The sequence below is a fragment of the Malurus melanocephalus genome, unplaced genomic scaffold, assembly GCF_030028575.1.
Source record: "Malurus melanocephalus ecotype Western Australia unplaced genomic scaffold, MMel_1.1 scaffold_0, whole genome shotgun sequence".
NCBI lineage: Eukaryota > Metazoa > Chordata > Aves > Passeriformes > Maluridae > Malurus > Malurus melanocephalus.
The window spans coordinates 10,139,469-10,156,819 of NW_026623232.1; the positions used below are offsets into that span (position 1 = coordinate 10,139,469).

Genomic DNA, 17,351 nt, shown 5'->3' on the forward strand with positions numbered 1-17,351 from the left:
AAAAAAAAAAAAAAAACAGGAAACCCATAACTAAGGATTTCCTTGAGTAAAGAAAAAAAAAAAAAAACAGGAAACCCATAACTAAGGATTTCCTTGAGTAAAGTGTTGTCAGAAAGCCTGAGCYGAGATAGCCCATACTGATGTACAGACTTGAGTTGCCTGACCATGGGGGCCTGTGAGGGACAGGGAAGGACATCACCTCAGGAAACCTGGGGCTTAATCCAGAGTGAAAGCAAATAGCTGGCTATTAACCTACAGCACAAAAAGCTTTTGAAAACCTGGCATGAGGGAGTGAATTGCTTTCCCAGTAATCACTGCTCATTTACCTCTCCCATATTTCTGATTATGCTGTTGTGAGACAGTTCATAATGGCCAAACCCATCCTCCCTTTCTGCTTTCACACTGTTGACCTTTCTCTTTTCATCAGTTTCTTGATAACCCCAAAGTCAGCCAGTTTCTGACATGCTCTGTGTCCCCCCTTCACATGTTTACAAGGCTGCTGCCTTTCCTTGTCTCCAGACCCCTCTGAACTGCCTTGCTCAGTGAAAACTAGATGACAAATCCTCTGTCAGTCCAAATGTGCTGCTTCTTTCTTACAGTGTCTCCATTCCTTGCAGCTGCTCAGGCTATCAATTTCATATTTTAAAACTTAAGTAGAAAACATGAGCCCCACACCTCAGAAAACCTCAAAGTGCTGGGAAATAACCATCCTGCAGCTGTACACTGTAAAAAGCTCCTCCACACCATTCTTTTGGCTCGAGTGTGGGGTTTCACCCTGTGATCCCACCTGTGCACGAGCAGTGTCACAGCACACACAGCTACACGCTGCTCGCAAGGAAACCTGCTGAGGCAGGGCTGGGGCATCTCAAAAGCTTTTAGGATACAGGCTGTAGCAGKGAAGAGCCAACTCATTGTACTCTAAAAATAATCACTGCAGATCCTTTCTTAGCTTCAACACACGAGTTAAAAATTACCAAGACTCACACAAAAGCTGTGCCACTGGCAGCAATTGGAAATTGGCTTTTTCTTCATTAAATGGCTTTGATCCAGACATACCACTGTAGGTAATAGATGCTTTACAAAGCATTTGGGTTTTTAGAGGTTAATCTGCTTTAAGGAGATGCAAAATTACTAAAGGAGGAATTAGTATTCCTTGTGAGGGAARCCTTGAGTTTTGTGCACAGAAGGCCACCTGTAGTCTCAGCCTTATCTTTTTTCTCAAGTAAAGCTGCCTTCATTCCTTGTTTTTCAGGTCTCYGAGAAGCTGGCCCCAAAGCCAGCAGGAAACCTATTTCCTTAGCTATGCTTCCACTGCCATCTAGTGCCCCCAGCAYAGACTGCAAGGGCCCCTTTGCTTTACGAACTTGTCACAAAAGATAAAAAGTCCTAAGGTTCATGTCAAACCTCAATTTTTCATTCGGAAACCAATCTTTGTGATACCACTATAGATTTTTTTTCTCTGAGAACAGATCAGACTTGCTGTAATGAGGTGGGKTTTTTTTGCAGCCTGAAGTATGAGCTACCCCTCCTGACTGTCTGGGCTGAGTGGTGATTTCAAATACCGTGTCAGTCACACTCAGTGAACTGGAATAGCATTGCTGTTTATCTGGTTTTGGTTAGAACTGAGAGACTTTTCACAGGGAATTAGGTCTCCAGAGGAAAAGAAGTAGCTRCAGTCACTAATAATGTGAGCAGTGTTCATTAGCTTCAGGAAAACACCACTGAGAAAAGGTGRATGCAGATAGAAAAATGGACTTGGTCACGTTTTCCTCTTGTACCTTTCCGTTCTTTTGCTAGGTAAGACTTTTTTTCAGTGAAAAAAGAGGAGAAGCCTGGACATGAGCATTTCTGAGAGCTCATGGCTCAGGCTTTTACAGATGCATTAACACTCCTCCTTATTAAGTCATGCTAAATACACAGGAACTGATCCAGCTCTGAGAAAACACTATSTAAGCTTTACATCATTCCACTATGTGTTTCTATATCAAACAAAGCCATTTACAACCTGTCTTACTTATCTCCATTTTACTGGTTCCACTAGAAAGGCAACTCTGTGAAGCACAGCATGTTGCTTTATTTCCTTGCAATACAATTAGATGCAATACAGAGCTAAAAAGATTCAACTATACAAAAGATGAAGATTGTTGCACTTTCATGTGGCTAAGTATTTGATTGAGAAGGGTGACCTATTTTTCTAAATATTCACAATTTCAAAAATGCAAACAGTAAAGGAGAATGAAACCAAGGTATGCACAGAATGTATTTGRATAGGGGGAGGCTGGAATTTTGTTGTGAAGATCTACTAGAACTAATATTGAGAAAAAAATATTTATATCTTCCTCACTATGGTATTTGAAATTAGTCTCCTACACAGAGTAACATCATAGGAGAAACTCCCATTGGCTCGGGAAGTGGGTGTTCCGAGTTCATATATGAAAGTATTCATCTAATTAGAGAGACAAGTGTTTTGTCTCTCAAGGTAGAATCACAGGTATTTCATGAAGGACTCAATCCATCCCACAAGTAAATACTAAAGCTCAATAACTACAAGATACATTCTGCACTATCAAACTTGCTTTTATCATGAATTGGGAAGAAAAGTTGAATCATCTTTCTGCACCCCTTACACAGATCATAAATAAAAGCAATGATGCCGTTTGTTTCAAAATCCATAGCAGAATAGCCACCAACAAAAGAGAAGTGGAAGGTCTCCCATGCTTTTGGCTCAGCACTCAGTGAAGGAAGGCCCTAAAAATGTTCAATTTATCTAGCAAGGAGATGGGCTGAATGATCAGCAGGATATTCTCAGCCTCCTCCTCCTGCTACAGGCTTGCCCTGCCCTGAGCGTATTTCCTGTAATGGTGACAAACCAATTTATTTAGGATAAAGTACCAGCTGAGCAGCAAGAAAAAAAAAAAAAAAAAAAAAAAAAAAAAAAAAAAAAAAAAAAAAAAAAAAAAAAGTTGAACCACTAAACAGGAATCTTAGACTGAACAGGAAATAGGCAGCTTATGCCAGAGATGTTGTGCATCCCAGTGAAGCTTTATAGATCTCTGCACCAAGACATTTGTGTGCACAAAACCTGCCTAAACTACCATTTATTGCTCCCACTACAAGAGCAATCACATCAGAAGGGAATATGGACATCCTTAATAGGATTTGCTGCCTGCCATTGCCAGCTGCTCTTTCAAATGACTCTGTTAACACTATATAATCAAGCTAAAAGGCTATGGAGTCACTCCTATGTGATCTCAGATTGGCCAATGGACATGAAGCATCCCAAAACCTTGGATGTGGGGTGGCAGTAACAGAGAAGTATTTGCTTTTTTCATACTGCTCTACACTGCTATGCTCACAAGGAAGGAATTTTCTGCACCTGGGAGCAGGACTGATTCACACATCGCAGACMTGCCCTTCAGTTGCATAACTTGTTCTCATGTTTTCTAACGTTTTCTGGAACACTGGGATTCCGGTGTTCTTGGGAAATAACATTGCCCGCAATTAGCTAAACCACATTTGCTTTTTTAGCAACAATGAAGTCTTGTGTTCTCTTTAGGCATTTTAACTAAATCATTGTTCATGGAAGGTAGCAAGGAAGATGGCTGTATTTTCCAGCAGAAACTGAAAAAAAAAAGMAGCCAAGCTAAACCCAGACTGTTCTCAGCTTTTTCCTGTACTATTTGGGAACATGCATGCAGTTTTGGGGTTTTTTTGTTGGCGATGATGTTTTGGTTTTTTTTAAGTCATTTTGGTGTTACCTCYTCAATCTCATACCATGAAGAAACCAAACCATAGCTGCAAAACATTAGACTAACATTATGCACCCGGTTCGGTTTCCTCTTACATRTCCTCAAGTTAATTCTGCACAGAGCCACCCTCTGCTACAGTACTGCGTTTGAAATGCATCTGCGAGCACAGCAAAACCAAAAATTACTGTTTTCCTGCCCTAAGTGAARTTTAAACTCAGGTACACTTGATATCAACAGAAAAGACATTTAAAAAAATTAAAAAGTCAGCACTCCAACAAATATTTGTAGGACACTTTCATCTCTGCTTTCCAGAGATGTCTAGGTTTAGCCTGGGGTGTGCAAAAATAAGAGTCAGGKTTAATGCACTCAGTGCAAGGTTACTGGGAGCCCCTGACAAAACTGGTATTGGGTTCTGTGTCTGTTTCYAACCTTATCCAAACATAATTCCTTGAGGGGAAAAACAGAGTTTCACAGTTGTTTGTCTTAGCCACTACGAAAACCGCAGAGAATCTTGGCACACAGCGAAAGCTTGGCAGCACTACTGCAGCACACATTTTCCTCTGCTCAATTACTAGTGGGTGTTTTGGGCTTTTTGAGTGTTTGAAACACGCTTATTGTTACAGTGACACTTGAGCATAAATGGAAGGGGTACAGCAAGAGGAACTTGCTCATGCCAACTTTTCCATGCAAACTACTCTCAGACTTCTAAAAAAGCTACCTGATGATCCTGCTACCAGCCTAAGATGTCTTCAAAATTGTATTTTTTTACAACTTGCCTGTCTACCACTCCCAGCATGTGCTAGACTTGTATGAATATAGTACTTGAAAGGGTTTAAAAATAAACAAAAAGCCCAAAACACAAACAAAAAAACAAACACAAACAAAAAAACACAAAAAGATCAAAACATCAAAGTGAGCATAATAAAGTCTCCAAGTACTTTCCCTCTTTGGCAATACTGCTGAAATCATCAAAGACAGCTATAATTATGATTAATCTCATAATACCCACACCCCTGCAGAAAATGGACTCCAAATAGAAACTCCAGCTAAACCAATGAAAATCTGTTAAGGAAAAACAACCACTCTGCTGCTAYGATGCAATAAAACTGATTCTATAAGGAAAAACCAAATCTGAAAGAAATTAAGTCTTTGCTACAGTGATTACAATGAGGCAGCTGCAAAAGGAACTAACACCAGTAACCTAAAAGAAGTCTCCCGTAATTTTAAAGCAAAGGAGTCCTGGTGTTTTACAGGAGTTTGAAAATCCCAAGAGCTGCTTGTGTCTAACCTCAAAGGTGGGGCAGCAGAGACAGAATTAATTTTGATGCAGTGTTTGTGTAGATGGTAGGACGTACCTGATTACCGGAAGGCAATACTCCAAGGGTAAGTGGTATCTATTGGCATGATGGCCTGGAAAACATAACTAGCTCTATGGAATTTCTCCCTTCCTTGTACAGTTGAACCCTAAAGTTTAGCTTAAAAAAATAAAAATAGTGTGTTTGAAGCACGTTTCAAAAGGATATTCAAAACAAAGAAGCCTTTAAACCTTAGAAGTACATCCTTACAGCATGTTTCTACACTCACTTTCAGCTACATCTCACAAGACCTTAGTAATCAGCAATTTTACATCACTCATCCTCAAATACAACTCCCTTCACTAAGTGTTAAAAACAAAACAAAAAAGAAAAAACAGAAAGAAGCAAAATATATATTGAGTGCTCTAAGACGATCATTTTATCAACTGCACAAGTCCTAATGCATATGGATTTTGAGATATTTGGCTAGATTCTTCCAATCCAATTAATTTAATGCCAAGCATATTTATCAGAAATCACAATGGAGAAATGGTCAGCTTTCTTACTGGAGAAAACCGAGACACAATTACAGAAGCATTCTGCACAAATAAAAGAGTTTTTATGTGTTTTATTTGTCCATTTGGAATAATTAGCATTTATAATCAACATAAATCCACCCCTCGGTGAAAAACCCGACAGCTTGTTATTGCCAAACATATTACAGTCCACTGAAGGGTGAAGAATTACAGACATATAAAGATGAATAACATTATGTCACCATTAAATCACTTATTCAAAACACTTTAATCCTCAAACATTGTAAATTAAAACCAGGAAAAAAGAAATCAACATTTCCAATGATAAAATACATTGTGTTTAGTACACAATATAGCAGTAGTTTATTACACTAGTGCATTAGAAGGTGAAAAAATGGACAGCTCCTTTGGAATAACTGCATCATTGTGGAGCTCACTCTTACACAAACACTGCTTGCAGCCACAGAAGGTACCARGAAGTCTCCAAGAAGTATCCAACTACAAAAATCCATCACAGCTAAAATAAATCTACTCAGACTTTATTATGCTCATATTACTTTAATATGAGGACCTAAAATTAGATTCTTTTGCATGTGGAGTGACCAGTGACATTCCTCAGGAAATCAAGCAAGTAATGAACAGATCTGCTACAGATCCATACTTGAAAATTACACAGAAAAATACCTTTCAGTTTTCACCTGCTTAAGTAAATAGTTACTTAATATTTGGAAGCCTTCTATAAGAGTTTTAAAGCTTAATGGTTTAAACCATTCTCAAGGTCGCTGGCATGCATGAAATTTGCAAGTATGAATAAGTAGGATATAATACCTAAAAGATAAAAAATTTTTACTCACTAGAGATGGAATTAAAAAACTTTTCTCCAAAAATGAAAATGGAAGATAAAGTTTATAAAAATTTTCCAGGAATGATTTGTATTACATTAACTTTATATTAGATGACAACTTCAAGACTGAAGTTAACAATTATTAGAATCATCCTTCAAAATAAAAGGGATCAGAAGAATAATCTCTATAAATCAAAGTACACTGCATATCTTTTTCTCAAGATGTTGCCTGCTACAAATGGCCTCATACAGCTACTAGAGCCCTATCAAGTCTGTGGAACAACTTGCTTGTCAGTTAAATAGGATGTGAATTGAAAAGAAGATGYACACAGGAGGCATATTTCATTATGGCAATAGACATCATCTTCATTCAAACTGACCAACAAACAAGAAAAATTCTGGAGCCAACTGAATTGCAAATGTGTGTGAAGAAAAGCCCATTCAGTACCTCATTATATTTTCAATTAATTTTTTTTAATAACAAAGAAACCTGGGAAAAAATATAATTAAGCAACAGCAAAACAGAATCCCTCCTTTCCCAAGGATTCAAATTATCCTCTGAACTTTATGATAACTAGGAAAAGTTTAAAAACAGACATTCTTGTGTCATTACCACCGCTTGGCACACTAAACAATTCCATCTGTGTCCACCCACTGTCACCACAAGATCAGACAGCAAACTCTTACGGGTAAAGACTGATTTTTTTCCTAATTTCTTTTATACCAGGAAGTGATAGTATCCATATCTCCTCTGCGCCACAGTAATATAATAAACTAAATATCAYTGCTATGCTTTATTTTCTATTCAAAGCTCTAAATCCATCAAAAGTAAGAGATGGTCACCCAAGTTTCTATGATCAAAAAAACAGTTTCCATATGTGACCTGACATGAAAATATTCATGATGCAACGTTTTTATTCTTTGCATCATGCAAAAAAACCCCATGAGATTATCATCAAGAAACTGTAAGTTATGGTATCTTTTAATCCATGTCTTTTATTGGAAAGAGGAGGTAGATTAGAAGTAAGCCACATCCTGCACTGCTTGATCAGTCATAAGGCACATTTGCATTCCACTGAAAATAGGATATATTTCAGGCCTGGCAATGAAAGTTGGAGGAAGTAATCAAATGCACTTGGAGTAGTGTAATGACTAGTCTCAGACTGTAGCAAAAAACAGACAAAACATCTTTTTTTTACTATAGGAAATCTAGGTACCTTATCTAAATGAAATTAGAGAATGATAGATCTACAAAAGTATGGGGCCCATTGGCTCATAMAACTTACTGGCACTTAATTCTTTTTTTCACAGTGAAAGGAATGGACATAATAGTGGAAGTGTTAAAAAATGCAGCTTAAGATGCATCTGTCTTCTGTTAACTTCTAAAGTTAYCTTAGAAGTGAGCTGGTAAGTTAAAATGTTATTAAAAGACAATTAAATCCAAGAATTTGTTTTCATCATTATCTTGAACTAAAATCTACCCCCAAAAACTGAAGGGAAAAATCCCACAGCAACAGGGGGACAGCGCTACAGTTACGTTGATATCTACTCAAGTAAATCTTTAACAAATAATGCGGACCAAATCCAGACTCTTTGCCAACAGATCAATCACAGTTTAGCACTCAGCCCTCCTATGAGTTTGACTYGGCTCTTATTCAAAGCAACATGAGAACCAGGCTCTCCAAATGCCAAAGCCACCTCAGTAAGCTTCAACGTGAAAGTTGTCAAACTGCGCAAACTCAAACGAACGAGTTCCGAGAGCAGCCCAGCCATTCTTTGGTTTAGAAATGGTGACATTCTCCCAGAGCGGATAACCATTTAACAGTCCTGAGGCRGAATTGCCCTGTCAAAAAAAGGAAAATGTTAGCTTTGTAAAATCCAGTGTCTGTGCAGACACTGAGCCTGCTCACAGGGGAGACAAGACAAAGCAGAAAGATGTCAAGTCAACTTTCAACTACATTTCACACATTTTTCATGCAGAGGTGCATCTAAATATTGCATACAATCCTCTGGTGTCTATCAGCTCTGTGAAACAGAAATACTGCCTTTACAGTGAATACATAAAAGGCTCCTCTTCCCCAACTCACAGGTTTGCTAACTCAGTGTAGAACCTGAAAGGGAAACTGGTTTTCCTCTTCTACTTGTATCAGGCTTTTTCAAACAGCCCAACTTTCCTAAGGTGATATGATACTCCTGGCACTGATTCTGCAGAATTAGGCAGAAGCYGAAAGTAAAGGAAGATGTAACTTAATCATTAAGCCAAGAGAAACAGGAGACAGGAGAACTTCCATGTATCACTCAAGCCACCTCAAGACGTTGAAATTAACAGCAGTTTCAGGAAAAATTACAATTTATCTTGTCTGTGCTCCTCTAAACAGTATTTAGAAAAATACTTCGGTTTACTTGTACTTCTTAATCTGAAAGACAGTTATAGACACAGGTAAAAGCAAAGAATGTCTCTCAAGGAGTCACTGTGAGCATTATTTAAATACAGGTCTGCACTTCAGCCATTACATCAAAGTCATATTTAGTGCAAAATACTTTAACAGCACAGATTAAAGTTTGAAGCATTGTAATTTTAAAATTAGCATCACTATTTTAAGTGATTTATGTTCACCTTCAGTAACCCACTGTCTTGGCCAATGTTACAGACAGCAAGAGCTGCCATAAATGTAGGTGTACCAACACCAAAACTAAACTACACCCATTCCAGTGAATAACTTAGGTATGAGTGTCCCTTTGTCTCCAAATGTGATAGTACAAGAGACAAAAAATAAATGTGATAGTACAAGAGACAAAGCTTCTATTACTCAGTGCTATTTTAGCATGAGGGTCTCTGCATAATTTTAAGAATTACCTTCAGTAGTAGATCTCCCCAGCTAGGATTCAAGCTTCCCCACATTTCAGGCCAATTGCAGTTGCAAAGGAAAGGGATTAGGCATTCAGAAGAGGAACCTAAAGCCCTTCAGGCACTTACCCCAATGTCTCACCCACTGAAGTGCACAGGGATATTTAAAGTTTGGGGCTACTTTCCTCACCAAGTCACTATGGTCAAAAAGGGTGGAGTGGGTGGGAAGGAAAATAATCCCATTAACTGCAGCCCATTCATACAGTAACACAATGCTCATGCTCTTCCACTACAGTAGCGAAGCAACACAGTTTATCTCAGTTTTTCACATCTTTACTAGTTCTGCAAACAAGGCTTTAGCCTGCAAAAGGAACTGGTGGGACACAGATTTGTAACACAGGCTACTCTAGTAGTTTACAGACTGTCTTAAGAACAGAAAGTCAGGCCATCATCTTTCCATCAGATTAAACAAGAGAATTGCCTCTCTGACCCTCCAACCTCCAGCTTTCAATTAAGATTTCCAGTTATTTTCTATAACTTCTAGAGTTTCCCAAGATCTCTTTAAAAATACAGGCAGCATAACTTGTATGGTATTTTAATATTGGTTTAAAATAACAAGTATTATTTATGTTTTAGATAGGGTAAACTAATGCAAGTACACCATTAATAGAACAGCACAGTTTCGTCTAAACCATTTAGGACTGAAAGTTTCAAAATTGGTTTTCTACCTTTTCACCTGTATCCTTACCTGAATGTTGAGAGTAAGTGTGTGCCATGCATTATCCCGAACACCAGAAAGTCCTTTCATTAATACTTCTTGTCCAGCTGCAAAACATGCTTAAGTTAGAAAAGTGTTACTTCAGCCCTTTGCTCAAACTGGTAAATACCAAGCCAGCAAAAGGAAAATAATATTTATTTTGCAGAAGTGCTCAGGACTGACATTTTACCAATTTCAGTTGCAGCATGGAAGGCTTAATATGCAAACCTGCAGTATCAGGGCATTCTCCTATTTGCCAGAACTGTTTTCCCACTGCAGTCTCCAGTGGTCTTGACAATTTAGCCAAGAGAGATGAGGATTCACTCTATTGAGTACGGGTTCACCAAGTGGGACGTAGCTATTGTTCTGCTTATTCTATAGATCTTCTTATTTATGTATTGTTTGGAACTATTTTAAATCACAGGGTTTGAGTTACCACACTACCATGCCACTTAGCTCTACTCAAAATTTAAGCAAAGCAAAAATGGGTTGTGAATGATACCTGAAGGGAAGTTAAATTAAGTGCTACAAGTCTTCAGTTATTCAGTAGACAATTTTAGCTGCAACATAATTTAACATTCAGGCTCCCTTCTAGAAAAATATATAGGTGACTGAAAATAGCTGTACAGAAAAAATTATCATATTGGGTAGCAAGAATCTCAGCCTGAAATAATGCAGTGGTTAATCAAAATCCACTCACTTCATCTAGGAAAAATTATTTCTGACAATCTGAAAAACTAATCAGATAATTTTGCTAAGTTTTATTACAAATAAAAAAATTACACGATCCTAAACACAAATATGTACTTCCATACAGCTGAAAATTAGGTTTTTATGAGGTAAGATATTGCAAAGTTTCCCTAGGGAGCACTGGCATGTTCAGAGAAACTGTGTAACACCTTCTTTATGCCACCTGTCAATTGCAAAACTGGAAAGGAACACAGACATGCACACAAAAAAAATAGCAGATATACCATAGATCTAGAAGCTACATTTGACTCATCAGAAACTATTGAAAATTGTAATTTATACTCATGAAGTGACAGCAAATGCATTTAAACAACTATTTCAAAGCAAATTGAAAAGAACTTTTAGCTTAAGTATCTAGTAATACACTTTAGATTAAGTATTATCATATGTTCTTTCATGTGCCTGTCAAATGCTCTAGAGATGAACAGACATGAATGTCATCACAAGTAGAACGTGCTCACTCCACTGAACTAGACTAACAAAAGGAGGAAACAGGAGGCCACTAAATCACCATCACTTTAGGTAGACGTAAGTACGGGGACTTGAACTGCTWAGAAAAGCCATGTCATTTCAATCAGGATTTTATGTGTAGTTTAAGAATACATATCAAATCTTTTCGTAATTAATATTGTATCAGAATATTTCTTTTATGAAAAGCAAAATAGTTTATATCTGCTAGTGTACAACAGATTTTGTCAGTGGAAAAACGAAAACTCCAGAAAGTTGAGCCCGARAAAGGGCCAGTAGTCTTCAGATGCTTTCTCCACATATGGAAAGTGGCTATCACTGGAACACAACCGGTTAAATTCATAGTGATGACAAATGAACCGTAAAATCTGAATATTATCCATTTTTATAAGTTATCAAAATGACATGTCCACATGCCATTATCCACTTTTGCAAAGAGCTGCTTACCTAAGTCACCAGTGACTCGGTAGGTGCCATCTGCAAAAACCCAGAAGAAAACTCCTTTGGCACGTCGAACATATATCCCACCATTGTCAACTCTTCCTGCAATAAACACACCTCCATCACGTGGCTTTTCTATGTAGATGTCACAAGTGACTGTCATGTTTACCCTGTAAGAGAAGTTTAGTGTTTTAACAAGGAAGGAATTCATTATTTCGAGCAGGAAGTAGGCAGAAATAATTTAATTTTCCTGAGATGATACTCTAGCTTAACATTAAAGAACTGTTAAGCATGAAATGACAGCTGTAAAGGAGAATAAAGCAAAGTAATACCATCAAGCAGCACCTAGAAAATTCAYACAACTTCCTCCACCCCAAAGCTGTGCTACAAGACTCTTAATCATAAAAATCAGAAGCATTCTTTACCTCTGTTAATGGATATTCAAACTAAAAAACCACATCCCGTGTCTGAAGTCACTTGTAATATGGATACAACCACAAGGTCACATACTTAAGGAGTTTCTAATTATCTATAATTATTAACAAAATGTGCAAAGACTCTCTGCAACACCAGTTCAGCTGGTAACTGAATCAAGTAATATCTATTGTAGCAACTTTTCTTCTCACCTCTAACATAAAAGGAAGAATGACCTAAGTTTTCATTTTAATGTAATCATATTAGAAGTACCAGATTCTTGAATACATATTCATTACACAAACAAGATTATTTTCTTGCCTCCCCATGTATTAAACAAGAGACACCCACTTCACACACATTTTCCTTACGCCATTATAAAGAGACTCAAGCAGTACAGAATTAATTAAATAGTAATCATTTCAGAATACAGSTAATTTCAATAAAACCATCAGAGAAAAACACTAAAAGAATCAGGATAACAGAACAAACTAAAACCAACTAAACAATCCTGAAATTCAACCACCATAAATTGCCATTGATGACTGAAGTGAAATATCATCCCATAGAGAAATTTAATGCAAGATTGGCCCAGAATTTCAATAGCAGGCACTCATTGTTGAAAATATCTGCCAGGGACAAATTGAGTCTTAAACTGAGGATGACAAAAACAAACTTGAGCTCCTGAAAYTGAGGACTAGCATTATGTAAAGTTACAAATCAGTAAAACTTGAATAATAAACTGAATATTCAGGAAGTAAGTTTGGTTCTGAAAACAAGATGAAGACTCAGAAAGAAATTGAATCAAAATAAAATAATAGGAAGTTTTTAGGCTTTTATCTCAGTATAGTAATTTAAGAATACATCCTGTGTAGCTGTTATAGAAATCACTGAATAATATTTACTCARCGAGGGAAAGTTGATTATAGGGGTAATATGAGATTTCTCTTAACAGAGGGCTTCAAAAGAGAACATCATGTAAGTAAAGACCAACCCCCAAGTATGAGTGGTGTTCTTCAAGGCTTTGGAGCAACGTGATTCAATCACTTCTCCAGGACTGAAGTTAGAAGTGTGAAGAATGTTCTGAAAAAGCACTTGCAAGATCAATGATCTAATCAAAGTGAAAAAACCTGACAGAATGGCTATTTCAAAGAACATATCAAAAGAATTTAGGCTAGACTTCTAAGCAGAAGAGGAAGTTTTAAGCATGAAGTTTATTATTACTACTAAAAGCACAATTWGTTAACAGGCTCTTTCCCAAATGCTTATTAATTTTAAATAAACATTATTCTAAAGTATGTTCCTTGATTCTGAATTAYCATCATTGTAGCTCCTAGCAATTTTATAGGTCCTAGAAAGAATTGCAATTGTAGCCATACTATTATCAAAGAAGTAAACCTCAGCTACTTTAACCCAGAAATAAAACTGGTTTAAGTAGCAGTGGAATCAAATCCACACAATTCTAGGAACTGCTCAGAAGATGGCAATCTGCAACAAATACAACTGAATTATCAATGAAATAGTCTGGGAGTTATGAGATTGATCAAACTTCTAACAAAGAAACCAGAGAACTCAAAATTAYGTAATTTAAAATTAATCCTTTTTTTGGGTCCAATTTAAGAAATAATGAAACTCAGGGTATACGTTGGTCTTTCTAGTATGCCAAATCCATTATTATACTCCAGATCCATTATTCCAAAAAATTAGCTTGAATATGCCCAGCAGGTCATAAGGCAAAAAAAAAAAAAAATTTCAGACACTGCAGCAGCGGGCTAAGCAACCAAGAAATGTTGCTTGGACAAACCAAGGACTCCCCATCCTTTAAGAGTCATTCAGACAGACACAATTGATCTTTGGTCCTGAGCAGGGCTCAGTGACTTTTACAAGTCCCTAAATCATCACTCCTACATGTCTGCAGAGAATCTGAAGGCAAAAGCAAAAGCCTTCTGTCCAAGAGATGTGGCTTGAGACAGATTAATTGATCATAACTCACACTGGTGAGGACATTTCCCCAAATATCACTAGAAAACAGTATTTACATACCACTTAAAATTTCCTATGACACTGATGGTCTGGTCTGCATCAGAAACCCAAGTGATGGGCCGCTGAACCACCACYTGGCGGAGTGTGAACACATGATCTCCTGGGTCAGAAGCATTTACAAAGTATTCAAATACACCTGTCTGATCTGCAAAATTTGGGGCTTCACTGAAAGGTGGATTACCTGTTCAGAAAATAAAATACACATCAACTCTAAAACATTGTTTTTCTTCTGTGTACTCGTTTTCAGAAATTTCCTCTGAAACTTTTCTCCAGAATTTTGACCTGCTGTTATCAAAGCAGTCCCCAAAACGCAATTTTTTAAGCAGACACCAGTTCTGCAAACACATGAACAAAGTAAACTACTTTCTTCCCGAACTGCCTTCCAAAAACTAGTTCACTATAGTTATGAGCTACACCAATTGAATTAAGAATTGAGGCTAGCGACCACCCAGTTAAGACATAAAATTAAATACACCTCATTGCAAGTTTAAGGTGGAAGTTGTTGGAAAAACGGATAAAAATAAACAAAACCAAAACAACTTGAGACTACCTCATGTAACCTCATGATTCAAATAACATAACTTACTGCCTTTCTACATCACAATTATAATTGTGTGTGAATTAACTTTTTGACTAAGAGATTTCAGACTTACGTATATTGAAATCATCTTCGTAATTTGAAGGAAAGGGCTGAGGAGGGGGCGGCTCTGGAAAACGACATTTCCGTCCTGTCTTGAGTGTGGTTAAAGTGTAGACTTCATCCACATTTAGATCTAAAGAAAATCTTCCCTTCCATACCTGGAATTGAAGAAAGCTCAAGCTGCAAAAATTAAACAACAAAATTACAAAATACCAAGCTCCTGAAGTAAAGAAGATCTTCTGAAGCACTGATTTAAGGCAAAAACCTTGTCATCTCGCCTCAGCTTTTAAATATCTCTGGGCTATTTTGAAAACTCCTTTTCTCCAAATTCTTTATTACCTCCATGTAAGCTTGTATATAGCTCGTGAAATTGTAGTCAAACCATCTTACTAAAACACACCCTAAACATGCAGCTTAAGCGTGAAATTTGGGAAGTTTCAGCAAGGGGGGAAGATGGACCTGGAATTGCAGAGACTGTAATTAAAACTGACCAGCTTACCTTTACAGGATGGAGTTTCTGGAAAAGAATGGAGTTTCCATATTCAAAATCAAGTCTAGAATACCACACTTGCAGGGTTTCCACCATATACTACAATGGAACACAACATACAATTTAAAACACAACAACTGCAAAATAAACAACCTGGAATATTCAACTTGAGAAATATAAATCCTCCAAGGGTATCTAATTTTTGTTATTTTAAAGCTGTTGATCACATTAGAGGCCAACACTCTATTCAGCTAGTCATTACATGTGCCTTACATTTTCATAGATTATACATCAATAAGGCATTGTCCTATCGTGCACTAATGCTGCTTATAAAGACAGAAGGCACTGCAAACAAACACAAACTTTAGTCTCTCTGTCACCAGCAGTGGTACCCCTTGGATACAAGCTCTCTCCCTAGAAGTACATAGACTGAAATAATTTCTAGTTTCTCTTTTATAAGAACTTTAGTTGCTAGCTCTTTGATAATAATTTTTGAGCAATGTATTTCGCTTACAGATCTCCAGACTTCCGCAATACTATGGCATATCAACTATATTAGTTACAGATTTTAATCACACCTAACCTCTACAATTTTTTCAGTTACCCACATCAACAACAAATTAAGTGACCTAGAGTYATCACATGGACAAGCCACTGCCAAAAGGGAGCTGTGTATCTGAACTGACATTCCACTACTTTTCCTAAGTGAACCAYTTTATTGCCAAAAATATTGTCCAAATTATCTCCTCCTAAAGGAAATCAATGCTGCCAAAAATCAAAAAAGTAAATTCCAAAAAAGTAAATACTGACAACTTCTGAGAAGCAATCATCCGAATCAACTAGCCATGACTCCCTCCAGTTTACACTGTGAAAGTATTGTTCACATTTCAGAGGAAAATTTACTTTAGCAAGATCGAAAAAGAGAATAAATAAATCAACAACCAGGAGATTCTCAGAATATCTCTTCACAGGATGCAACAACAAAACCTACAGCATAAAATCAACTGCAGCTACTCCCCTAGAAATGAACTGATAACAACAAAGGCCATGCCATGCTAGCCAGGCAAACTATGTCAGCATGTCAGAGCACCCAGCCTTGGAATAAATTCCAAAGAAAAATTCAGTTGCATTTCCATTCTAGGAAATTTCTTCTTAATTWCACAGATTACTAGACTGGGAGGCTGCAATTCTACAATTTCAGTTATGACACTGTATCTCATAGTAAAACAGAACCAGAATGCTTAAAACTTTGCCAGGWATATAACAGCTTTCAGTATTGGAGACTTAATTTCTTGCTAACMTGTGATACTGCCTTGCATGTACTTGATTATGAATGGCAATTCATTTTACAAGGATGATCAAATGAATTCAGGATCTACTTACAAATGACCCTGTGAGGTAGAAAGTTGCTCTCTGAGGTACAACACTGAAATTCGGCAATGGGGGCCTGATACATTTAGAGTGATTGTGAGTCTGAAGAAAAAATAAATATAACAGAAGAAACACACGTTACAGGGATGCAACACATGGCAACATTCATGAAGAACATGCAGCATAGAATTGAAATTGAAAAAGCAGTAATTCATTTCACTGCTATCTTAATAACTGCAATTACACTGGTTTAATAATTTCATTTTGAATATATATTTTAAGAAAGCATATGATATAACTTGCCCCAAGTGTGTCATCCAATTAAAGCTAATGTGTGATAAAAAGATAAAGATGGCATATATATTGGCCTCCAGAAAGTCTCAACTAGGTATTCAAAGTTCAGATAGAAAAAATGACCTCTAAGGAACTCACTAACAAAGCCATAAGTATCAAAGAACATTCACAGATACCAAACTCCATAAATCAAGGACAGGTTCTTCGTAACAAAACATTTCCTTTAACTTTTCTAGGCCACTGGAATTGCTGATGCACATACCATAGTTTCAATGATGATGGTAAGGTTCCCTAGACCATCTGTCAGAGCTACAAAACTGCCACCTCCTCCTAAGTGTCCATCCACTTGCAAGTATGACCAGCCTGGCTGAGTAAATTGTGTGGTGTGTGCTGAGACAAAAATCAGAATAC

The 17,351-nt window shown here is 37.2% G+C and overlaps 1 protein-coding gene across 4 annotated transcripts in view; it reads right to left on the reverse strand.

Moving 5' to 3' along the window:
* GALC (galactosylceramidase) overlaps positions 1-17,351 on the reverse strand; it is a 65,232-nt gene that overhangs the window by 24,443 nt on the left and 23,438 nt on the right. For 2 of the 4 annotated variants that reach the window (XM_057382930.1, XM_057383012.1), the window contains exons 10-17: positions 17,203-17,330; positions 16,659-16,748; positions 15,285-15,374; positions 14,799-14,943; positions 14,146-14,326; positions 11,695-11,858; positions 10,021-10,097; positions 5,649-8,267 (exon numbers count right to left, since the gene is read on the reverse strand). In XM_057382930.1, coding sequence (XP_057238913.1) covers positions 8,124-8,267; positions 10,021-10,097; positions 11,695-11,858; positions 14,146-14,326; positions 14,799-14,943; positions 15,285-15,374; positions 16,659-16,748; positions 17,203-17,330 — 1,019 coding nt within the window. In that variant the 3' untranslated portion in view covers positions 5,649-8,123. The other 2 variants (XM_057383091.1, XR_008966445.1) reach the window with 2 other exon arrangements.